Source organism: Notolepis coatsorum, assembly GCF_963971535.1.
Source record: "Notolepis coatsorum genome assembly, chromosome: 12".
In the NCBI taxonomy this organism is placed as follows: domain Eukaryota; kingdom Metazoa; phylum Chordata; class Actinopteri; order Aulopiformes; family Paralepididae; genus Notolepis; species Notolepis coatsorum.
The window spans coordinates 45,052,425-45,078,537 of NC_140176.1; the positions used below are offsets into that span (position 1 = coordinate 45,052,425).

At 47.1% G+C, this 26,113-nt stretch overlaps 1 protein-coding gene across 1 annotated transcript in view; it reads left to right on the forward strand.

Annotated features, from left to right (window-relative positions):
* Positions 1–791: 791 nt before the first annotated feature.
* The window catches only part of LOC311238124 (procollagen C-endopeptidase enhancer 2-like), a 37,622-nt gene continuing 12,300 nt past the window's right edge, over positions 792–26,113 (forward strand). Inside the window, exons 1-7 of the mRNA XM_084326119.1 lie at positions 792–998; positions 1,308–1,416; positions 2,893–3,148; positions 6,618–6,742; positions 12,774–12,910; positions 13,663–13,826; positions 21,807–21,893. Coding sequence (XP_084182245.1) covers positions 874–998; positions 1,308–1,416; positions 2,893–3,148; positions 6,618–6,742; positions 12,774–12,910; positions 13,663–13,826; positions 21,807–21,893 — 1,003 coding nt within the window. The 5' untranslated portion in view covers positions 792–873. The remainder of the gene's footprint in view (positions 999–1,307; positions 1,417–2,892; positions 3,149–6,617; positions 6,743–12,773; positions 12,911–13,662; positions 13,827–21,806; positions 21,894–26,113) is intronic.

The window sequence follows — 26,113 nt, forward strand, 5'->3', positions numbered from 1 at the left end:
AATTGTGTGTATTGAGCCGTACTGTATTGTACCCATTCTGCAATCTGTTAATAAAGTTTTCAATCAATCAATCAATCGGTAGTACTAATTTGTATATTTTGTACCCAGTTTAATCAGCTGTACATTGTATATTGCTGTTGCACTTTATTTGCACTCTGGTTGGATGCCAAACCTCTTTTCATTGTACTGTATGTGTGCACTGCTGTATAATGACAATACATTTGAATCTAATCTAATCGTCCACCTGATTGGAAGTGAGCTATTCAACCCAGTAGGTGGTGCCATTTCATCTCTCTCTCTCTTTCTCTCTCTGTCTGCGCCATCAGTTTGTCTAAATTTGCCTATATTGATTATTGCCCTTTTTAATGTTCAATATGCCTATACACCACGAAGACGTGCGTTTCATGTTGAAAGCCTTGACTGTCCTTTATATTTTCCAGATCGCGGGCCTATGTATAATAATCTTTTTTTTCCCTTTTTCATTCTCCCCCTAATTCTTTCCAAAGTCTGCCTTGTGGCTATTATCTAATGCCTATGCCATATAGTGTGCCATTCACTTTGTCCATTTGCGCGAATAAAGTCAAGTTTATTCACGCCATCTCCTCGCAGGTCTGCACGCCAGGTGTGGTGGTATGATTGATAATATATATAATGTGTGTGAGAGTGAGACCCCACAGCCCCTCCAGTGCGTCTTTTATCGCAGGTTTTGGAAAAAAGCAGCTGCCGATCTTGCTCCCTCCCTCCTACCGGCTACCACGCAGAACAAACGCTATATTCATCTGCTCTCCGGCTTGCAGTCTCACTGTAACTCCCTCCAGTAGGAACTTCTGGGTACTTTAGTTTTCCCCACCGTTTGAGGAGCTGCTGAACACAATGTCATCCATGCCACGGGGCGAGAACACGCGAGGCGCCCGCTCCGCTCACCCGACAATGTGGAGAATATTTTGCGCATGGAGTGTATTGTTTCTGACACAGGTCTGCGCGCAGACCCAAAGGAGGTACCCGTATACACGTTTGTTATTGTGTGCGATTTCCGTTTAAAAGCCTTTATGATGAGTGAGCAAGGTGGTAAATTATCCTATAGACTACGGGCCGGCAGAGAGAGAGAGAGAGAGAGCAGGAGTAATTCAGAGGAATCTGCAGTGGCCCCAGCCTCCAGGCTCCCTGGGAAGACGCATAGCGCATTATGAAGAATGATGATCTATTTGCCAAAGGACCTAAAAGTTGTCTTTTACGTTTGTAGCCAGTTTATGTCTGCCAAATAACATTTTATGCTATGTAAAAAAAAAATGTTTCCCTTCCCATAGGCAAACATTTACGTGCGGAGGCAACATCACAGGGGAGTCTGGAGTCATTGGAAGCCAGGGGTACCCGGGGGTGTACCCTCCAAACACCAAATGTCTTTGGAGAATTACAGTGAGTAGCTACAACTTGATTGTTATTATAATGTTTTGGATGCAGTTATGACAAATGCTTAGTACAAGTGGGGGGAATCACTTTGTCGTATAATGAATGAATGAAAAGACAATGTGAGGCAACGTTTTTGTACTGAATGAATGATACATACAGGAAAATCCACAACCCCCAGCTCTTCAATTAGGGCTAGTTCTCTGGTATTTGGGTATGCTGGCCACACAGGGGCCTCGGGCAGTGACTGCTGACTGGCTGATTCACTTTTAGATTCACAGTTTAGCTAGTGACAGGATGGAACTGATTAACGTGAAATTACAGCCTTTATGAGAAGCCCTTGCTATGTCTACAAACTGGAAAAGAAAACTCAGTCAATCAACAATATTGCCCTGTAAAGTCTGTGCCCAGTAGTCCCATTATAATAACGCCATATCAGTTTTCTAACTGCTTAATAGAATAGAATAGAAGTACTTCATTAATCCAGAGGAAATTCAGCAACACAGATCGCTCACAATAAACATTTAGGTATAGTCAGAAATAAGAATATACAGTCAAAGATATACATTATAAAATATGTATATACATTCTAAAATATACAGTCCAAAAATATACAGTAAAATGGACAGTAAAATGTACAGGAAGATTGATTGATTGATTGAAAACTTTATTAACAGATTGCAGAATGGGTACAATACAGTACAGCTCAATACAAACAACTGCTAAGAGGATGAAGACCAGAAAAATACTTTTGTCTTGTTTACATAAGGGTCCTCCATTTTCAATTCATCAAAACATTTATGACATACAAGACATACAAATATACGGCACTGTGTAAGAAAGAGAGAACATCATAAAAAAATTTAAATCCGAAGGGGAAGAAAGAACTGTACATTGGGTGGGATGGGGGACTGGGGGATTGGGGGGGGATTTTGACATTTACCGGGGCCAGTTTCTAATTGCAGCCACCCGTAGGTGCTCTTTGACTTTGAGAGCGGTTTTGAAGGAAGGTAGGGATTCACATTCCTTTATGGCTGTGGGTAGGGCTTTCCACATTATTGTGGCATAATTGCGAAACGTCTTTAGTCCCTTGTTTGAGCAGAATCTGGGTTGAACATGATTTGTGGAACTCCCTCTGGTGTTGTGGTCGTGGACTTCACTGACCTTTGGGAAGTATTTCGACTGGTACATGGGTATCTTAGTGGTGTAGTGTATCTTGTAGACCAGGCCCATTGCAAGTTGCTGTACTCTGTCGTCTACTCTAAGCCATCCTAGATTGTCAAAATGGGCAGGGGTAAGGTGTGTTTTAGGAGTAAGGCCAAGCAGTAGTCTGACCAGTTTGTTTTGTGATGTTTATACAAGGTATACAAGATATACAAGGATTTATACAGCCGGTGCAAAAAAACTGCAGTGCAAAAAAAAGTTATTAAAATATCACTTCAAACGTATTAACCTGTGAATTGGCCGTCCAAATGTTTATCCCAGGTCCCAGAGGGCAAAGTCGTGGTCCTCGCCTTCCGCTTCATTGACCTGGAGAGTGACAACCTCTGCCGCTATGACTATGTGGATGTTTACAGCGGCCACGCGAACGTACACAGACTTGGCCGCTTCTGCGGGACGTACAGGCCGGGTGCCCTGGTCTCCACGGGCAACAAGATGCTCCTCCAGATGGTGTCGGATGCCAACACGGCCGGGAGTGGCTTCCTGGCGGTCTACTCCGCTGCCCACCCACACGAGAGAGGTTAGGATATGGTGTTGTTGTCCTACGATTATACAGTATATACACCAATGAATACACATATACTGTATGTATAGGTGTAGGCCTATTATATATATAAATAGTTCTACATTCTGACAGCCATCACTGATGTAGTGTTTGGTCAGTAACATGGGTCTCCCAGTCCCTCCTCTCTGCAGTACACAGAAAATAACTTTTCTGGTGTCCTGTTCTCACTTATTTTAAATATACCACGTACAGCACTGTTAACCTTCATTTAACCAGGCAGGTCAACTAAGAACAAAGTATTTACAGTGACGACCTGGGAGGACAAAAGGGCCTCTTGAAGGTAACAGTGAAAAAGGGACAAATTTAATCAAATTAAAATAACAACCAAATAAATTTACAAGGTATGTAAAGATATGAAGCAGAACTTTACATAATAGTAAATGTGTATATATATTCGCTACACCCATACTGTATGTATTAACTCTACCCAGGTACTGTATGCTAGACAGAGAGCCATGACTTAACCCCATAAAACGGCATCCTATTAGAGCCTTGGAGTGTGTCTGCTAGGCCAGCAGGTCAGCATTTAATGAGCACCAAAAAAAAATAACAAGGTTGTTAAACATGAGGTTCCCCGCTGCAGGTCACGTCATATACCTGTAAGGACCCGGCGAGGGGAGAGAGGGGGGACATGTATACATCCCTACCAAATAGAAGCATGTTTCTTTAATATGAGAAATTGCCCCAAGGTTACACGCCTGTGCTTTTAACAAGGGGAGTCACTGTGTAGCTTCCACTTATTTAAGGCAGTGGCCTTTAAAGGTCTCAATCATTGCTGGATGGGACTGTTGATTTAAGGCTCAGCGGGGGAAAAGAAGAGAACATCTCACCCGCTTCTCACAGTATGACGTGGAATTTCTCACAGGCATTTTTCTTTTCCTCTTTTTTTGGAGCGATGAGTCGGAAAGGGACAGGTCAGGGGTGTCAGTTAGAGTTGAGACCGCCTTTTTCCGCTCTCCTGTGTCTGGGGGTCCTGTCCACTGACTGTGGAATTTTAATGGCTGGTGCGTCTGCGGCGCTACCTTCCTAAACTGTCCCAGAGGAGTCGACGGGCCGTAATGGGCCGTGTGTCTGGGCCGGCTCCCCCCCCCTCTCTCTCACACACTCAACAGATGGTGGTGGACACAGACTGTTGTTGCCATTCAGGTTCCTGAGAGCTGTCAACCCCGCACTGACATTACGTAACATCTACATTCGTGAACTGTGAACTATTTTTGTCCTCGCGGTTCTCCTCGGACGTGTCTGTGAGAGCAGAGGCGGGGTTGGGAGCATCGATGTACTGTAAGTGCATGTTACATGAGGAAATGTTGCCAGGGGGGGGGGGGGTTGATAGGTTTCAGCCCTTGCCAGTATAAACAGCTTGTGCGGTCAGTGAATAATGCCTCTCAGATGTTTCATGGCGTTGGGAAGCACTCCGTCCTCTTTCCATGGGATGGGGCCGAAGGCAGAGACAGTCGGACTCCTTACTTAAGGTTACTCATGATCACAAAGGAGGCGATGAGAGAGCTGTTTGGAGCGGGCACGTGTTTAATGACAGGGTTATGTGCTGCATGTGCCGTTCCTCCCCATGACATCGTGGTGACTGAAATCTGCATCGTCGTGACCTTTAACCCTTTCAGGTGTGCAGCGTGACACATGAGATAGGATTTTGAGAAGTGAACATTGTAATAGTTGTGTAACAACGGCTACGGGATCGTTTAAAGCTAAAGAGTGGTCGTCTGGTAATTGGAAGGTTCACGGTTCGATTCCCGCTCCTCCTGGGCAGCGCGTCGAAGTGTCCTTGAGCAAGACACTTAAACCCCTAATTTCTCCCGTTGAGCAGGTTGGCTCCTTGCATGGTTGCCTCCGCCATCGGTGTGTGAATGTGTGAGTGAATGGGTAAAATGTGAGGAACAAAACTGTAAAGCGCTTTGGATAAAAGCACTATATGAATGCACCATTTACCATTTACAGTAATGATGTTAAAACAGCATGTGATGGTGCTCAGATGTACAGTAGTGATGTTAAAACATCATGTGATGGTGCTCAGATGTACAGTAGTGATGTTAAAACAGCATGTGATGGTGCTCAGATGTACAGTAGTGATGTTAAAACATCATGTGATGGTGCTCAGATGTACAGTAGTGATGTTAAAACAGCATGTGATGGTGCTCAGATGTACAGTAGTGATGTTAAAACATCATGTGATGGTGCTCAGATGTACAGTAGTGATGTTAAAACATCATGTGATGGTGCTCAGATGTACAGTAGTGATGTTAAAACAGCATGTGATGGTGCTCAGATGTACAGTAGTGATGTTAAAACATCATGTGATGGTGCTCAGATGTACAGTAGTGATGTTCAAACATCATGTGGTGGTGCTCAGATGTACAGTAGTGATGTTAAAACATCATGTGGTGGTGCTCAGATGTACAGTAGTGATGTTAAAACAGCATGTGATGGTGCTCAGATGTACAGTAGTGATGTTAAAACAGCATGTGATGGTGCTCAGATGTACAGTAGTGATGTTAAAACATCATGTGGTGGTGCTCAGATGTACAGTAGTGATGTTAAAACAGCATGTGATGGTGCTCAGATGTACAGTAGTGATGTTAAAACATCATGTGGTGGTGCTCAGATGTACAGTAGTGATGTTAAAACAGCATGTGATGGTGCTCAGATGTACAGTAGTGATGTTAAAACAGCATGTGATGGTGCTCAGATGTACAGTAGTGATGTTAAAACAGCATGTGATGGTGCTCAGATGTACAGTAGTGATGTTAAAACAGCATGTGATGGTGCTCAGATGTACAGTAGTGATGTTAAAACAGCATGTGATGGTGCTCAGATGTGGTGTGTTGGTTCAGGCTCCCGTCTCTGGAACCGCAACCACATGTACCCCCTGATGGCCTTGGGATTAAATCCCAACCCAGGACCTTCTCTTCGGCGTCTCCCTCTCAGCCATCCTACTGTCCCAATAAAGACTAAAAATACTAAGGGGAGAGGAGTTCCAGCCTTCTTTGATTGATTGATTGAAAATGTTATTAACAGATTGCAGAATGGGTACAATACAGTACAGCTCAATACACACAATAGTTAAGGGAATGCAGACCAGAGAAAGACTTTCGTCTTGTTTACATCAGGGTCCCCCATTTTCAATTCATCATAACATATATGACATACATGACATACAGGTAGACAGTACGGTTACATCTAGACATTTATGGCATACCAGATCTACAAAGGTACCGTTTGGCTGAATAATTAACTGATGATTCCATGTAATTGCACACGGTTGAGTCAACATGTTCCTCATTCCAAAACGATAAAAGATCCTATTGTGTGCAACAATCAGATACATTACAGTATAATTATTATATATAATAATTTAGTATTTTTTTTTCTTCTTTTTTTCTTCCACTTTCTGAACTTTTCCATCTCCCAGGTGAGCAGTACTGTGGGGGCCGCTTGGACAAACCTTCAGGCTCCTTCAAGACCCCCAACTGGCCTGAGAAGGACTATCCAGCAGGGGTCACCTGCTCCTGGCACATAGTGGCACCAAAGAACCAGGTGAGAGATTTAATTCATGGGCAAATACATGTATCTCATAACATTTACCATACACAAGTGTACCATGTTACATTTGAACATGGATTTTCAAATCATCATACCCCCAGATTATAGGCTGTTTGTCTCCAACGAATGAATCGCTCAAGCAAAGAACCATATAGCTTTGTTTCAAGTTTTCAGATGAACACTGTTTTCACACCTAATTATCCAGAGACGTTTATTCATTCAATCTTTATACTCATTTACAGTGTCATCGAGATGTTACATTCACAAGTGTCATTGTGCGTTAATAAATACAGAAACATCAGACAATCAGAACAATTAAGAACACATTTAAAAAAGGTAGGGGCAGAGAAGCCAAAAGCAGATCTATCAAGTTCAGTACAAACTCAGTTTAAGTTGGAGTGTTGTGTTTATTCATAGTTCTGTATCGTTAGTGGCTTAGCTTGGCATCACACTGCACTATCTCGCGTACGTGCACGCGTACTGAATAAACCACAAATGTACCTCTAATACCAGTATTAGTCTGACCACACCCCTCATCAGCTTACCTTCATAAGCAGGTGTGTGGTCACCTGCTCTCCTTCTTCTCGCTTTCACCACAAGGAAGAAGTGCCTCGGTAGATCCCCACACTTGACACCATGATGGAAGAAAGGTTTAGGAGCAGCTTTGGGAAACAAGGATACGTTGACATCATATCTTTATTTTCTCTCTCACTATTTTCGAGAAAATACGGCGATATTGTCTTCGTACTGGAGTGTCTGGAAGATGATGATCATTCTAAAAACCCTCCACCGGTTTTCGTATTGGGAGCACGCCGCTGCATGCTTCTCAACTGCAGTTCCTTGCTGTGTTTGTTGGGGTGAAACCTGTCAGGCCACAGCTGAACTGTCGGACATGCCGCTGTTGTGAGAAGCGGTGCGTTCCAGGTTGGGTGAGTAGTGTTTGCTGGCGGGCTCCACTTGTCTGTTAGTGCTATGGGGGCTACTTGACAAAGTTTATGGAAACCGGCCCCAGGCTAGGGTCCTTTGTTCAGCCACCTAGGCGACAGAAGGCCTTGGTCTGGAGACCATTTTAGTTTTAACTAGTGGGCCGCGACCATTGACACTGGTGATCCCTGTGTGTTCTGGACGAGTGGATTCTCTCTGTCACCGTGTTAAGGCCCCATCTTTCATATCCAAATGAGAGTATTCCTTCACGAGGGGATATGTGCATGTAATGTGCGATAGCGGCAGATTCATGTTCAAAGTCAGCTACACAGGCCAGTTGGTACTGTGCTGATTCCGTCGGATGTGGTAAAGTCACCGTTGTGAAGCGGTGTTGACATCTTGTTTTCTCTTTTCTCTTAAAAAGTGAGGAGAGGTTCAGAACGGCGGCCTGTCTGGGTGAGTGTTATGTCATTGTTTACATGTTCATAGCTTACGGTTAGCCAGTCAGCTGTTAACTGCTGCGTTAGCCTGCTGGATCGCTGCATGGCCTGCTTAGGGCCTACTATTAGCCAGTCAGCTGTTAGCTGCGGGGCTAGCATGTCGTGGTCGCTAGGTAACGTTAGCTTGCTGCTATGGCCATGGCCTGGCGCGGGGTAGCTTAGCTTCTCGCGCGCCGCCGTGAGCTCGCTTCTGATCGTTAGCTTGATGCTATTCTGTTGAACGTGCTTTGATTTTAACATGTTTTACACTCTTGACCACGACGTCATCCTTGACAGGGGATGTTTTCGTCGACCCTGCCCTGAGCCAGGATGGCAAGGATTGCATCAACAAAGGGACCGTTGCGACGGGTAGAGCGGCGACGCTGCCCGGATCGAACAACACAGGACGGCTGTGTTTCTACGGTGTCTTGAGACTGCACTTCGCTGATCTGCGTTCCGGGTAGGAACGGGGTTGACCAGACCTCATAACACGTCTTCTGGTTTTACTTTGCTAAATGTATTGTGAATAACGGTGTTTTTCCCAAAACGTGTGTTGCTACAATGCATTTAGGATACGTTGCGGGTTATGTGTGAGCTGTTTTTGTCACTGGCAGTTAGCTTCTCCGTGCAAACGGGATGTAATGATCTGGTTGTTGTGTGGGAAACATCATGGTGTTTATGTGTACCGTGTACTCACTACTAAGGCAACTAACCTATGAAGCTATGCTTGGTGACAAGTGAGTAAAAGAATGTTCTTTCTCAGACTGTAATGACAATGAACAGTGTGTTCACACATTAACAGGTTTTCCTGTTTTAACTGGCCGTATTGAGGGTAAAATAGGAGGATTGTGTTTCCCCCCCCGGTTCCCTGGGGACTTTTTCATCCTCCTGTCAGACATGTTGTGCATTAATTGTGTCTTTTGTGTGGTAGGGATACGATGTAACTCTTAGCTTGATTGCTGAGGTTGTGCTAAATCTGCTGGAGAAACTTATTTCCTAAAGGGAAATTGGTTTGGTTGCTGTCATATGTGCTTAGCAAGGCCTGTGGTCGATACTAATCAAGAATGATGTATTCTCTCATTGTGAAAAACACGGCGTTCCTCTGTTGAGTGTTTTTGCCATTTTTTGTAGGTGATGATGGGTTGTGTGTGTCATGTGACCTACAACTGGGTTGTACTGGCCACAGAAGCACATGTGTATGTTGGACCGGGGTTCTTAGAGCCCTCTCTATTCTGTGTTTTTCCTTAGTAAAAATCAGATAGCAGGTTAGCTCATGCACTGTGTGGAGCTGTGAAACGCTTCATAGAGCTGACTATGACTGTGTCATATTCTCTTTTTGTCGTTACATCGTATCATGGGTGTGGGGTCGTAAAGGGGTGAACTGGTAACCTTTCCTCTCCCCATTGTTCTGTCGGTCAGGGGTACACCCCCTGTCCTTCAAGGTTCCCGTCACGTGGCGGTTCGGCACGTTACGGGGGGGGGGGGGGGGGGGGGGGGAGGGAGTTCCTGGTCCCACGGCCTGGTATATTGGGCGTGTGCACCGCAGGAATTCCCCCGCCATAGAGTACGTCACCGTGCGCGTCTCTGTTGGTAGGACTTCCGTGTGCTGTTCAGGTCCATGTGATGGATCTGTTTTCAGGGGGGGTGGTCAGGGCTCCTCCTCACCAAGCGCCTATTCAGGCCTTCTGTGAGTTCGGACTCCTTCTTCCATGTGAGGAAGCCTCCATCAGAGTACAGAGCCTTCCTCCTCAGATTGTCAAAGTGAGTGGACCCTCTAGAAGGGTCCTTTTTCTATTGTATGTATATTCGATTCAATTCGTTTATTGAGTGTGTATGGGTTCAGTGCCTCTTCCCCGGAGGCCCTAAAACCAGTTTTTTACATGGCTCAAGGTGCAATATATTCTTTTCAATCTGTACAGCTCGCGTGGGAAGTCTCTCTGGGGATCCCCGTCTCTTTCCTATGGGAGGGTGGTGGGATGTAAAAATGTGAACATTTTTTACCCCGGCTGTGTAGACTGGGATACATACTGTTGATGCTTCCTTCTTTCTATTCCAGAAGTGTTGGAGTTAGGGAGTGTCACACCCCTCTTGTCGTTCCCCTGGGCGCCTTGGGGATTCAATGACAGGTCTAATTAGCCTGTTCATTGATGGGGGTGTGTCCCGACACACGTATAGTGCTAGCTCGCTGTAAACAGGCGATTGACTGGCACGCCTTGGTTGCTTGTGGTTGAAACAGCGTTTTTATAAAGCAACTGAGATGGGGGTTTTTCCTCTTCCGACGACCACATCCCATGACCTGGGTGGGTTGTCGACGGATTCTCGTTCATGTCTGGGGGATGATGACGGGATGGATCTGAACATATGTGGTGGGGTCTCACGCCCTTGGGGTGGGCCACCAGGCGCGGTTCGTCCGAACGTCTGGGTGGCGCCTTCTTTTCATGTTAAGATCAACACGCATATCTGCCCTTCTCCTGGAGTAGGCATGTCGGCGTGGTTAGGGCACGGGACTGGTTCTGGTCACACTGGTCCAGATCAGTTGAACCCGTTGTCCGCCGGGGATGCAGATCTGCTGTTCTGGTACCCTGAGGGACTTGGGCTTTTTTCAGGGGGAAAAATGCCAGGTCGGTCTGGGTGTCACAGGGTTAAGCGCTATGGAGACCCTGGTTGGGTATGTTTTTACTCAGCACTGTCGTCATGGCTTACAGCCATGCCATTCTGTACACGCTCGATCTCGTCGGATCTCGGCCGCTACACAGGTTGGTCCTGGTTAGTACTTGGTTGGGAGACCGCCGGGGAATACCAGGTACGGTGTGCTTAGGGGCTGGTTCTCCATTATTTTTCGCTCCTCTCTCACGCATGGCGAAGAGGGGCCTGTGGGGGTGGTTTTTTGACCTCCTCTGGTGACCCTGTGCTTCCCGTACCGCCAGGCCCGGTCCGAAGTGATGTTTGCGACCCGTAGGCCTGGGTTAACCCTTTTTGGAAACTGAAACACTTGTACTGCGGTATAGCCGGTGTATACCCGCAGGTGTGTTTTGGAGTTTTTTCTTGAGGGGTTATAGGAACAACCACCGCATTGGGTAACACCGAGGTGGTTGATTCCCTGGTGTGTTGGAGCAGTGTCAACTCCCGGGTTCACCGTTTGAGGGTGCCATGACGTCTGCCAATCGTGTCAGCCTTCTCTGCCTCGACCCCTCTGGGTGGGGGTTTTTAAATGGAGGCTTGGTCATGCAACACCGCCAGCTTACGCTCCTTCCGCCGGGGCGGCTGTGTTCAGCTGTCCCCTCTGGCGCCTGTCTCGTCCGCAGTCTCCAGGCTAGGGTTAACAGCCTGTTGCCTGGTTTTTCCCTGGTGCGCTGCCTGCTTCCGTTGGTTAACCTTTTTTGTGTGCTTACGGCCATGCTGACTGCCTGTTCTGCAGGGTCAGTGTGCCAGGCGGTGTACTATTGGGGGGACGGGGCCCGCTCGGCTTACGGCCATACCGACCTGAACACGCCCGATCTCGTCCGATCTCGGAAGCTAAGCAGGTTCTGGCCTGGTTAGTACTTGGATGGGATTCCGCCTGGGAATACCAGGTGCAGTAACTGAGGGGCCTTTGTCCGAATACGCTGGCGATGTGGGGGGCGGGGCACTACGTGCCCACCTGGTGGGGTCTTGATGCTGGCATCATGGACTTCTCCGGGCCCCCATTCTAGGGAGTCCAGTCCTTTTGGTGGGTCTGGGTCTTCCTTCGTGCTCCGCTGCTACGGCCTTGCCACGGGGTTGGGTTTGCCCTTGACCCCGTGATTCTGGGGGCAGTAACGAGGTTGTTCCTCCGTTCGTTCCCGGGTGGCATGCGGGTTGTGCGTGTGTGTAGTCGTGGGGTCAAGCCACGGTCTGCTCACCCTGTGCGTTGAGTTGCTTGAGTGCCTCTTCGCACGGTCGGGTCCGTCGCCCTCCCGTGACGTCCCTAATAGGGGGGCTACCCGCCATTAGGGGGGGTCGGGGGGGCTCGGCCCTCCCTGTTCTGATGGTTGTGGGGGGGCTGTCAGCGGGGTGTATTTGTCAGCCAGTGGCTCCGCTTGGCCTCCCTTGTGCAGTGTGATGCCAAGCTAAGCCACTAACGATACAGAACGATAGGTTATGACTATAACCAAGTTCTGTTAGTTAGGGGCGATGCTTGGCATCAGACGGCCGCTGCAGCCCTTGTCCTCACCTTGTGGTGAAAGCTTGGGAAGGAGGAGAGCAGGTGACCACACACCTGCTTATGAAGGTAAGCTGATGAGGGGTGTGGTCAGACTAATACTGGTATTAGAGGTACATTTGTGGTTTATTCAGTACGCGTGCACGTACGCGAGATAGTGCAGTGTGATGCCAAGCATCGCCCCTAACTAACAGAACTTGGTTATAGTCATAACCTATCGTTAAAGATACTAGAGGTTGAGTGTTTTCAGGTATTATATCACACTCCCAATCCCAAGCACTACAGTACAATACACAGGCTGTCCCCAAAAATTCCAAAATAGACAGTATGGTTCTTTGTCTCAAGTATTCTTTCAGTGGTCTTGCTTGATATGGCCCGTAACGTTCTTGTGGTTTGTTGAACACAGGATGTTCTTTGTTGACTTGTCCCCGTGCCATTACAGATTATAGAGGTGAAGTTTGAGAAGTTTGACGTGGAGAGAGACAACTACTGCCGATATGATCACGTGTCTATTTTCAACGGGGCGGAAATCAATGACGCCAAGAGGATCGGGAAGTACTGCGGAGATAGCTCCCCTGCGTAGGTCATACTGTACTGTTAAAGAAACACGCCAACATTATGGGAAATAGGCGCTTACCGTCTTCTCCAGAGTCGGACAAGAAGATAGATACTGATTTCCTCTCTGTGCGCTCAGTAGAAAGCTATCCGGCTGCAAGCTAGCCTAGCCTAGGAAGGAAACTGGTATCTATCTTCTTGTCTGATTCTGGAGAAGACGGTAAGCGCATTCCCATAATGTTGGCGTGTTGCTTTAATACACAACTCTATACATCTGTGTGTTCTGGAGTACTGCTGCACTGATGCCGACACTGAGTAAAAACATGGTATCTGATAATTTCCACAATACTAGAATCAAAATACAAGAACTGTGAGTAATATGTAATAAATGAAAGCAAAGTGACTTGATTTTCTGCATGCTAAATCTCTCTGATAGTGAAAGATGTATTATATCTCGTTTAATTTTACACAGTGACACCAAAAGAATGGTCGAAATCTATACTGTTCGGTAAAATGAATGGACCGGTACTCTGTGTAAACTACTTTAGTTTAGCACTCGGTATCTGCAGTGAAGCAACGGTATCGGCGCATCCCTGAGGGAAGCGACAGTTGTGATTGGAGGATCAGGAAAAGAGGACAGGGTTTGAGAGTAGACTATTCACCTCTCTCTCTCTCTCTCTCTCTCTCTCTCTCTCTCTCTCTCTCTCTCTCTCTCTCTCTCTCTCTCTCTCTCTCTCTCTCTCTCTCTCTCTCTCTCTCTCTCTCTCTCTCTGTAGGCCAGTCTTCTCTGAAGGGAACCAGCTCGTGATCCAGTTCCTGTCAGATCTCAGTCTGACGGCTGATGGCTTCATTGCCCACTACAAGTTCAGACCCAAGAAGTTCCCCATCACAACAGTAGCACCCACCACCACCACCCAGCCGGTCACCACCAGACCCATACGTAGGTAGCCCTTTTAATGTCTCCATTCAAACTCACACACATGCCGTTTTCCCTTAAAGGTGCCAGTACATCATGGCAGATATTTAGATCACACAAATAGTCTGTTTGTAAGGAGTCAAACATTAAAATTCATGGACTTAATCAAATTCAAATCTGCACAAATTATGTTTCTGGCAATAAAAAACAAATTACCAAGCAACATTAAAAAAAAATTCATGGCTAGAGAGAGTGTTTATAATTTTAGAGGGACATTAGCTTTAAAGCAACCTACGGTACGGTACGTACAACTCTTAAAAGTATGTGCATTGCAGTTTGTGGGGTATCACTCTGGAATGGTCTGGATGCGAGTGTAAAATTAAGCAAAAATATCAATAAATGTAAAGGTAGCTATAAACAAGCACTTATGGACACATATAAGAGAGAGGAGCTTGAGCAGTAATGTGACTGCCTATTATTTTTTCTCATTTGGATATTTGGATATATAAAAAACTGTACTTTTATTTTATTTTTTATTATTTGTTATATTATTTTTATTTTTATTAAATTATAATGTCAAATATTGTAAGGAAGGGGCAGGGCTTGATAAGTTCTTTTACTTCCCCCTGTTCCTTCTCGAACACTTATTGTATGGAAATAGTCTTTGACTATTTACCTTTTTGTTTTTTAAACTTGTTTTATGTTTCTATGTTCGAGACAAATAAAAATCAAATCAAATCAAATCACTACGTAGTTTTGTGAGAGTCAGAGAAGTGAATAATTTCTAAGGTATATTTTCATAACTGAATAAACAAACTGTCCTCAGAGTAAAATGTGGTCCCTGGAACACTGTTTGAAGCTAGAAAGCTTCCTGAAAAGTTACTATTTCATTGCTGTCATTTACAAAGGCAGGGTCCGCAATTTAGTTAACAAACATATTCTAGACTTACATTAGCTTCCCGGTTCAATTCCCGCTCCTCCCTGCAGTGTGTCGAAGTGTCCTTGAGCAAGACACTTAACCCCCTAACTGTGCCAGATGAACAGGTTGGCACCTTGCATGGTCGCCTCCGCCGTTGGTGTGTGAATGTGAGTGAATGGGTGAATGTGAGGCATAAATTGTAAAGCGCTTTGGATAAAAGCTGCTATATAAATGCAGTCCATTTATACGGGCATGTTCTCTTGTTAACATAGAGAAGCCAGACGAATTTCACATGTGAAAAATTCCCTGGAAGAACCCTGGAAGTTCTGGATCCATATGTCATGTGAGCTTTATGTCTCCCTGGAGTGAAACGAGTGAAGGAGCAAGTTAAGAGCAGAGGGCCCTTTGATGCCATGTGTCAGAGACGAGGGAACGGGAGCCAAGTGAATGACTCAACAGATCAGATAGGGAACGCCACGTCCTTTTAAACAGACATGAAATAAGGCCAAGCTGGCTGCGGATGGGATTCCTGCCTGCCTGATACTTTAGTCGTCTGAGTGGGTGGAAAGTTGGGACGTCTCCTGAACACACAGTACAGACGTGTTCACATGGTCAAATGCAACATGTGTCCCCCCACACATTTACATACCGCGTGTGGGTGTGTGTGTCATGTGTTCCCGCCCGCTTCCTCCGGTGCGCACTGTACACATTTACATACCGCGTGTGGTGGGGGGGGGCGTGTCATGTGCAGGAAAAATGGATCCCTGGAACACTGTTTGAAGCTAGAAAGCTACCTGAAAAGTTACTATTCCATTGCTGTCGTTTACAAAGGCAGAGCCCGCAAATTTGGTTAATAAACATATTTTAGACTTACGTTAGGTTGATGGTGCCTAAAAATTATTTAGTTTTGATTTATGATAACATGAGATAGAATAACTCTAAGAATTACAGTGAATATCTTTTGCAGGCTCCTCCAAAACTGCATAGTGCACCGTTAAATCTCCCCCATACCTTTTAATGAAGAGTGAAACTGCATAGTGCACCTTTAAATCTCCCCCATACCTTTTAATGAAGAGTGGGCAGTTCACTCTGGTTAATGTTTTTCACTGAGCAGTTGTGCATTTGCGAGGGAGACAGAGTAGGGAGGACACACAGTCAGACACACAGGATCACAGCACATTCTCAAACCCACATTCCCACACTTTTTCCCCTTCGTGAAGCCAGGTCACTTTGACCCCCCCCCCCTTCCTGCCATGACGACCGTGACGGCTGTTTCTGATCGATTTATCTCTCTTGTCCTTTGTCTCCTCAGTATAGAATAACATTTGGACAGTAAGGGTATATACGTTGGTCCCTAACTCCTAAACCAGATGTTAGCAAAGCCACATTATTATACTTTCAGCAGGGGCCACACATTATGTGTTAAAATTAGAACCCTCAAAGGTTTCTCGTGTTACCGAATGGCAAACAGTTTCTGAATGAAAAATGTGCCTATTCAGTACATTCTTGAAGTCGAATAGACCACAGTAGAATCAGCCCCATATTTATAGTATAAATATCCATATATCTGTCTGAATATACCTGCATATAATTCTTCTATATACATATTTATACACCTGCATATAACTCATATAACTCTGTATGATAGCATGCACAATAATGTTGTATATAATACTGTATATATATATATTGTGGCAGATATCACCCCCCATCTCATGGATATGTGAAGGACGGGAGGTACTACTGTCACGGGAGGAGTGGAAGCAATTAGGTAGCTGATTAGTACTGATAGAACACATCTGTGCACCATTAGATCACCCACGTCCCACATGCACACACACCAGACACACACTATAATACACTAGGACAGATAGAGTTGAGTTGAGAGGAGGTGAGGTAGGAGCGAGGTATTGAGAGAGATTGTTGTTGACGGAGTTGTGCGAGGTGAGAGGTAGTGAGAGGAGAGGTGAAAGCGAGAAGGTGTTCATTGTGTACTGGACCCTAGACTGGCTGAGAAACCCCCTTGTGTACTGACCCTGGACCGGAAGACAACTCTGAGAATTGAACAAGAGCCTGCTACGTGTTTTTACCCTGGACTGTTTTTGGATTACCCTATTGCCCATTGGACTTGTGCTGATAAACAATAAATATAATTATTTTTTTGTTTTATTGTTATCCCCCCCCCTCCTTTTTTTGATTTTTCTCCCATCCCACTGTTAGTCGTTATGCCAATTCCCAACCCCCTTCCTGGTTGTTGCGCACTCCCCCCTACTGTTGGTCCGGGAGGCCGGAGACTGTCACATGCTTTCCTCCGACGCATGTGCAGCCAGCCGGCAGCCAGCCCGGCAGCGCAGATTCTCACCGGGAGAGTGTAACGCCCAGGGCACACAGCACGCGAATGAACACGGACGGATGGACGGGCGGCTACCGCTTCACTTCCGCTCCCATGTTAACGGACGCTAATGTGCACACTGGCCGCAAGCGGGAGCGCGCCTCGCGGGCGGCTCGCGGGCGGCAAGCTATCTTTTCCGCTTTGGTTGGATTCGAGGCGGCGCAGGGAGCAGCCGCGCCGCCTCGTCTATGCTCTTCAAGTGTTGAATGTGCATTCCTCCGTGCGCTTCCGCGCGCTATAGTCGTCGGAGGTGTGTCTGGCCAGGCGCGCGTTGTATGTGCCCGGGCCGTAACGTGTGGAAGGTCACACTACCTCCCTCCAGATCCTACTCTCGCTGTGCAGGCGCCCCGACCGAACTGTAGGGGTCGCTGTCCACAATGCCCAGGACCCACCCATCAGCTTTCCCACCCCTAACACTGCCAATTGTGTTAGTATGAACGACCAGCCAAGCTGATAGCAACGCCGAGAGCTGGATTCGAACCCAGCGTCTCCAGCGTTGATGGCGAGCGCCTTATAATTTATTTATTGAAATTGTGCTTGTGTGGACATTGAAATTGTTTGTTTTGGTCCGTGTCGAGCTTGAACAACACCAGGCTCGTCACAATATATATTTATTCTTACCTTATATATCCACATCTGTCTGTACAAACCTGCATATTATCCTTTTTACATATCTGTAGATACTATATCTATACATATACATATATACATATCTGTACATATCCATTACCTACTCTTACTAGTTACGCTGCTGGCCAGTATGACTTACTACCATAGTGTCTTTATACCTGTATCACCGTACATATGTGTTCCAGTCACTGTGTGGTCTCTCTCTCTATGTGTTTCAGTCACTGTACGGTCTCTCTCTCTGTGTTCCAGTCACTGTACGGTCTCTCTCTGTGTTCCAGTCACTGTACGGTCTCTCTCTCTGTGTTCTAGTCACTGTGTGGTCTCTCTCTCTGTGTTCCAGTCACTGTACGGTCTCTCTCTGTGTTCCAGTCACTGTACGGTCTCTCTCTCTGTGTTTCAGTCACTGTATGGTCTCTCTCTATGTGTTCTAGTCACTGTATGGTCTCTCTATGTGTTTCAGTCACTGTACGGTCTCTCTCTATGTGTTCTAGTCACTGTATGGTCTCTCTCTCTATGTGTTCCAGTCACTGTATGGTCTCTCTCTATGTGTTCCAGTCACTGTATGGTCTCTCTCTCTGTGTGTTCCAGTCACTGTACGGTCTCTCTCTCTGTGTTCCAGTCACTGTATGGTCTCTCTCTCTATCTGTTCCAGTCACTGTATGGTCTCTCTCTCTCTGTGTTCCAGTCACTGTACGGTATCTCTCTCTGTGTTCCAGTCACTGTATGGTCTCTCTCTCTATCTGTTCCAGTCACTGTATGGTCTCTCTCTCTCTCTCTCTCTCTCTCTCTGTGTTCCAGTCACTGTGTGGTCTCTCTCTCTGTGTTCCAGTCACTGTGTGGTCTCTCTCTCTGTGTTCCAGTCACTGTATGGTCTCTCTCTCTGTGTTCCAGTCACTGTGTGGTCTCTCTCTCTGTGTTCCAGTCACTGTACTGTTTCTCTCTATGTGTTCCAGTCACTGTACGGTCTCTCTCTCTGTGTTCCAGTCACTGTATTGTCTCTCTCTCTCTCTGTTCCAGTCACTGTACGGTCTCTCTCTGTGTTCCAGTCACTGTATTGTCTCTCTCTCTATCTGTTCCAGTCACTGTATGGTCTCTCTCTCTGTGTTCCAGTCACTGTATGGTCTCTCTCTCTGTGTTCCAGTCACTGTACGGTCTCTCTCTCTGTGTTCCAGTCACTGTACGGTCTCTCTCTATGGGCGCTTTCACACCGGCAGGGCTCCGGTTCAAGCTCCGGCTCCGTTCTGGAGGCTCTGAACCTTGGTGCTTTCTGGCGAACCAGCCCGCGTTTACAACTATTTAAGCAGAACCAACGTTCCACCGTCCTCCATCATTAACTTACGTTACTCAGGTGGAAGTAAACACAACAGTGGCTAAATGTGCCGTGTGCAAAACAGCTTCAAAGGTTCGGCATTGCATCTGCAGCATGATGATCCACTCAACAGGTAGCACGATTGAGATTAGATTAAAATGTATTGTCATTATACAGCACAACAAGTACAATACACCATCCAACCAGAGTAGATAAATAAATGCATAAATTAATGAAAAAGAAATTCTGTAACCGAGAGATATGAACCCGTGACCATAGGACCACTGCACTAACCAGTTGAGCTAAAGGGTCCGATGTTGACTGTGACCGACGAATCCATAATTTACACTTGTCAAGAGCCAATTGCGCAGTCGTTCAGTATTGACATTAATAAATGAGATGTCATGTTAATATGTCATGTTCTACAATAGGACTTACTACTATGATACCCAATAAAACAAGTCATTAGAATAATAGAAGCCTACTTTGCTGGAACGATTAATTTTTCACGTATACAGTATGTGTGTGTGTTTGTGTGTGTGCGCTCACGCGCTGAGGCTACCTGACTAAGCCTTTCTCCACGCATATTTATTTCTGGAGCATTTATTTATCCACTCTGGTTGGATGGTGTATTGTACTTGTGCTGTATAATAACAATACATTTTTTATCTAATCTCATTTTGAGATCAGTCGCAAATTGCTTCCTGTTGAATGGATCGATTGAGTGCAATGCCGAACCTCTTGTCTTCATAGCCTAGAATATGACTCGCCCACTGATGATGTCACGGTTCTCAAGGAAAAACCAAAAAAAATGTCTGTTCCAGCTGAGCACCGACTTTTCACATTCCGAACCAATTATTTCTGGTCTGATCGCGCCAGCCGGTTCGAGATTACTGCGGCATGGTCATGCTGGACCTACAAAAGGCCTTCGACACTGTCAATCACCCCATTCTGATTGACAAGCTAAAAGCAATTGGTTTTGATAGTTTATCAGTGAGCTGGATGCAATCCTACCTGGAGGGGAGAGAACAGATGGTAGAGGTAAGCGGTACTCTACCCCCCCCCCCCCCCCCCCCCCCCTCCCAGTGAGCTGTGGTGTTCCACAAGGAAGCATACTAGGACCGTTACTGTTCCTAATTTATGCAAATTACATGTCGTCAGCTTGTGACTGCAACTTGTTCCTGTTCGCGGATGACTCAGCCCTGCTGGTCTCTGACAAGAACAAGTTACAGGTTGAAAAAACCCTCAGCTCAGAACTCGGCAGAATCTGCACCTGGCTCGCTGATAACAAACTATCATTACACCTGGGTAAAACAGAGTCCATTCTCTTCGGATCAAATAACAAACTCAGCAAAACCAACGGTTACAGTGGGCGATAATATTGTCACAAGGAAAGATGAAATTACATACCTGGGTTCCATCCTAGAGGCAAATCTTTCCTGTGACAAAATGGCATCCAATGTAATCAAAAAAGTCAACCAAAGAACAAGATTCTTGTACCGGATCTCCTCTCTGGTAAACAAGAATACCCTGAAGACTCTAGTAGGAGCACTCATTCAAGGGTACTACGACTATGCTTGCACCTCATGGTACCAAAGCACCTCAAAGGCACTAAAAACAAGATTACAAACATCACAAAACAAACTGGTCAGACTACTGCTTGACCTTACTCCTAGAACCCACCTCACCCCAGCCCATTTTGACAACCTAGGATGGCTTAGATTGGACGACAGAGTACAGCAACTTGCAATGGGCCTGGTCTACAAGATATACTACACCACTAAGGTACCCATGTACATGTCGAAATACTTCCCAAAGGTCAGTGAATACCATGACCACAACACCAGAGGGAGTTCCACAAATCATGTTCAACCCAGATTCGGCTCAAACAAGGGACTAAACACGTTTAGCAATTATGCCACATCAATGTGGAACGCCCTACCCACAGCCGTAATTTTTTTTGAATCCCTACCCAATTTCAAAACCGCTCTCAAAGAGCACCTACGGGAGGCTGCAATTCGAAACTGGCCCCCGTAAATGTCCAACCCCCCCCCCCCCCCCTCCCTATGCTTGCACCCCCCTCTCCCCACCCACCCCCTCCCAATGTACAGTCTCCTCCCCCTCGTATGTATATATTTTGTGTTAGGATCTCTGTAAATGTCCGAACACCCTCCCACCCACCCACCCCCTCCTAATGTACATTTCCTTCCCCCTCGTATGTATATATTTACTGTTGGCTGCTTTTTATTTTATATAGTGTTATACTGTTAGGATCTGTTTAACAGTACTGTATATTTGCATATCCTGTATGTCACAAATGTAACAGTGCTGTATATCTGTATGTCATGTATGTCTTAAATGTCATGATTAGATTAGTTTAGATGATTAGATTAGATTCTTATATCTGTATATCTGTATGTTGTGTATGTCATAAATGTCATTATGAATTGAAAATGGGGGACCCTGATGTAAACAAGACGAAAGTCTTTCTCTGGTCTGCATCCCCTTAACAATTGTGTGTATTGAGCTGTACTGTACTGTACGTATGTACCCATTCTGAAATCTGTTAATTAAAATGTTCAATCAATCAATCAAATTAGGTTCGGGAACTGGCACCGGCACGGAGCCCTGCCAGTGTGAAAGGGCTATCAATGTTCTAGTCACTGTACGGTCTCTCTCTAGGTGTTCCAGTCATTGTACGGTCTCTCTCTATGTGTTCCAGTCACTGTACGGTCTCTCTCTGTGTCTCCCCAGCCCTCAAGTACTCCGTAGCGCTGTGCCAGCAGAAATGTAAAAGACGGGAGGGGACTCTTGAGAGCAACTACTGCTCCAGCAACTTTGGTAAGAGAACTAACGGAGCTCCACATCACACCACACCCTTCAGATGAGACGTTTCAGGATGTGAGACGACTGATGTTTTCAGATCTAATTATCTGGTGACTGTGAGGAGGAGTGGTTGTGCACATCCGTGGTTAAAAGACGTTGCACTTGGCGGTGATTCATATTCCAAATGATTTAGGTTGACTACGCACCACTGAAACCACTTTGGCTGTTACTTCAAAACAGATATGTATGGCTCTTCATCTGAAGGCTTTAATTCTCTAATAATGAGTTTATCATCTAATAATTATCTGATCACTTTCACTTTTCAAGTTTAGTTTCCTCTTGATAATAATACACTTTATTATAAGAATGGCAGCCCAAAGTGCTTCACAGCAGTAAAACAGACTTTAAATAAGCATAGAATAGACAGAATAAAAGCAATGCAGAGAATAAGAAATAGGGTAAAAGCAATACAGGTAATAACAAACAATACAAATATTTATTATTAACAAAAGTTTAAAACCTGAGTCTTTCTTCCCCGTTAGATACCCACACAATTTAAAACCTGACACCCCTACTGTTATGGTTTGTAACCGACCCCAATCGCACAACACAAGACAGGTATGATGGTTTGCCAAGAAACAGATATTTATTTAGAACAGGGAAAAAGGGCACTGTCCCTTTAAGGGAGAAAACACAAAACACTGGAATAACACAAGAGGGGAAGGTAAAGTGCCTTTAAGAGGCGGGCAGGAAAAAGGAACACTATGGGAAGGTAAAGGGAACGCCTAAGGGAAGGTTAAGGGAACGCCTTGGGAAGGTTAAGGGAACGCCTTGGGAAGGTTAAGGGAACGCCTTGGGAAGGTTAAGGGAACGCCTTGGGACAGAGGACTAGGGACTAGGAGAGCTAGGGATAGAGGACTAGGGACTAGGAGAACAAGGGATAGAGGGACAGGTACTGGGGAACATAGGGAACAGGTTCTGGGGAACAGAGGGCCAGGTTCTGGTGACAGAGGGAACAGAGACCCGCGGAGGCGGGCTGGGGACAGGGAGGAACTGGGGACTGGTGGGAAAACATCTGGGCCGCTCTGCAGAACAGAGGAGAGGGTTAATATTCAAAGGGAAAAAGCAGAGCAGATGCAGAACAGTCCAAATAACAAAGTAACAAAGTAAATACTATCTTCGTGTGAACAAACACACAGTGGGAGATGGAATGTCCAAAATAATATCCACGAGAGAACAAAGCAGAGTGGGAGATGAAATGTCCAAACAAATAACTAAGTGAGAACTAAGGGAGGCAATACGCTGGGGAACAGCAGCGGGACGAGGGCAAGGGGCATTACGCTGAGTGAGTGACATCACAATCAAAACTCACCCAGACGTATGCGTAAAGGTACAGGGACTGCAGCGGGAACGGGGGCAAGGGCACTACGCTGAGTGAGTGACATCACAATCAAAACTCACCCAGGCGTATGCGTAAAGGTACAGGGACAGCAGCGGGAACGGGGGCAAGGGCACTACGCTGAGTGAGTGACATCACAATCAAAACTCACCCAGGCGTATGCGTAAAGGTACAGGGACAGCAACGGGAACGGGGGCAAGGGCACTACGCTGAGTGAGTGACATCACAATCAAAACTCACCCAGGCGTATGCGTAAAGGTACAGGGACAGCAACGGGAACGGGGGCATCGCCACCGGGTGGCTGGCTGTCCGAGCCGAGGAACAGAGCGCTGGGACAGCGGCGGTGGCGAGGGCGTCGTCCACCGGGTAGCCGCTGTCGGAGCCGAGGAACAGAGTGCTGGAACAACGGCGGTGACGAGGGCATCGTCCACCGGGTAGCCGCTGTCGGAGCCGAGGAACAGAGTGCTGGAACAGTGGCGGTGACGAGGGCATCGTCCACCGGGTAGCCGCTGTCGGAGCCGAGGAACAGAGTGCGCGCCACACCTTGGTGTGCGCGTCGGAACAGGGAGCTGAACAGTGGCGGTGGCGAGGATGTCGTCCACCGGGTAGCCACTGTCGGAGCCGAGGAACAGAGTGCGCGCCACACCTTGGTGTGCGCGTCGGAACAGGGAGCTGGAACAGTGGCGGTGACGAGGGCATCGTCCACCGGGTAGCCGCTGTCGGAGCCGAGGAACAGAGTGCGCGCCACACCTTGGTGTGCGCGTCGGAACAGGGAGCTGGAACAGTGGCGGTGGCGAGGATGTCGTCCACCGGGTAGCCACTGTCGGAGCCGAGGAACAGAGTGCGCGCCACACCTTGGTGTGCGCGTCGGAACAGGGAGACGCATCGGGGTGCGTCTGCGAGGAGGAGTGTGCCAAGCACGAAGGTCTGGAAGATGCGCGTCGGCGCGCTGAGGTCTGGAGAGCGTGCCAAGCTCGAAGGTCTGGAAGATGCGCGTCTGTGCGCTGGTACGGAGGAGCGTGCCAAGCTCGAAGGTCTGGAAGATGCGCGTCAGTGCGCTGGTACGGAGGAGCGTGCCAAGCTCGAAGGTCTGGAAGATGCGCGTCTGTGCGCTGGTACGGAGGAGCGTGCCAAGCTCGAAGGTCTGAAGTGGAACACTGGAATACCTCCCGTAGAGGATTAGAGAGCGCAGTACAGTGTCTCCCTCCAGGCAAACGGCGGCAGGTGGCGAAGGCTTGAGCGCATCTGGCGCGCTGGTCTGGAGTGGAACACTGGAATACCTCCCGTAGAGAATTAGAGAGCGCAGTACAATGTCTCCCTCCAGGCAAACGGCGACAGGTGGCCAAGGCCCTTGAAGATGCGCGTTGCGCGCTGGTGACTGGAGAGCATCCATCTTACAGCATTGGTAGACCAGAGGATCTCCCGAAAGAGTCTAGATGTTAGAGAATATGACTCAGCATGAATACAACACGACCCCACGCCAAAACGAGGGGAAGCGCCCTGGTATTTAAAGCCCACAGGGGGACTAATTAGCCTGCCAACACAGGTGCGAGAGATAATAGAATATCAAACAGGTGTGGCCACTAAGGGTAAGGAACGAGAGGGTGGGGGCTAGAGAGAGTGAGTAGGGAATTCCTAACAGTAGGCTTAAAGAAGACAGAGAAAAGGTAGTGAGCAGCGGGCAAAACCTCACAGTACCCCCCCCTCAACGGGAGCCACCCGGCGACCCAAAACAAATACAGACAGAGTGGCAGGGGGCAAAACAAGAGGTACTGGCCAAGCCAGCAGGGGAAGCCACCACAAGAGTGGGGCTAGCAAAAGAAACAGGGTCGCCGAGGGGTAACTAGGGTAGCAGAGGGGCAACTGGTCTAGAGGAACTGGGTCTAGAGAACTAGTCTAGCGAACTGGGCAAGAGAACTGGTCTAGAGAACTGGTTTAGGGAACTGGTCTAGAGAACTGGTCTAGAGGAACTGGTCTAGAGGAACTGGGTCTAGAGAACTGGTCTAGAGCAACTGGTCTAGAGGAACTGAGGGGCAAGCAGGGTAGCTAAGGGGTAACCATGGAAGCACCGGGAAAGGGCTAGCAGAGGGAAGGTTAGCTGCCAGGGCACTGATAGCTACAGGGCCTATGCTAGCTGTACTGCTACATCAACATAGAGGCTGCGCAAGCTGCCGGAGCCAGGCTAGCAGAGGGAAAGGGTAGCTGCCAGGGCACTGATAGCTACAGGGCCTATGCTAGCTGTACTGCTACATCAACATAGAGGCTGCGCTAGCTGCCGGAGCTAGGCTGGCAGACAGGGCTGGACCAGCATGAGAGCACAAGCTAGCTGGAAGGACAGTCCTAGCTGTGTGAGAAAAACTGACCTTGCTAGCTGAAAGGGCAGTCCTAGCAGTGGGATAAACTACACAAAAAAAAGTGGAGGCCATGCAGAGGGAAACTGGGTTAGCCGCCAGGGCATGGCTAGCTACAGGGCCTATGCCAGCAGCAAGGGCTGCATAAACATAGAGGCTGTGCTAGCAGCCGGGGCTAAGCTAGCAGACAGGGGCTCTGCTGAGGGACTGGGTTAGCTGCCAGGGCATGGCTAGCTACAGGGGGGTCAAACAGGGCAAAACGGGAAGCAAACAGGGGAGCTAACCGGGGAGACTAACAAGCTAAACAGGGGAGTAACAGGCTAACAAGGGAGCTAAACAGGACTAACAGGGAAGCTAAACTGGGCAAACAGGGAAGCTAACAGGGCTAACAGGGGAGCTAGAGGGGAGACTAACAAGCTAACAGGGGAGCTAACAGGGCTAACAGGGGAGCTAGAGGGAACAAGAAAAAAAAAGGGCAAACTCAA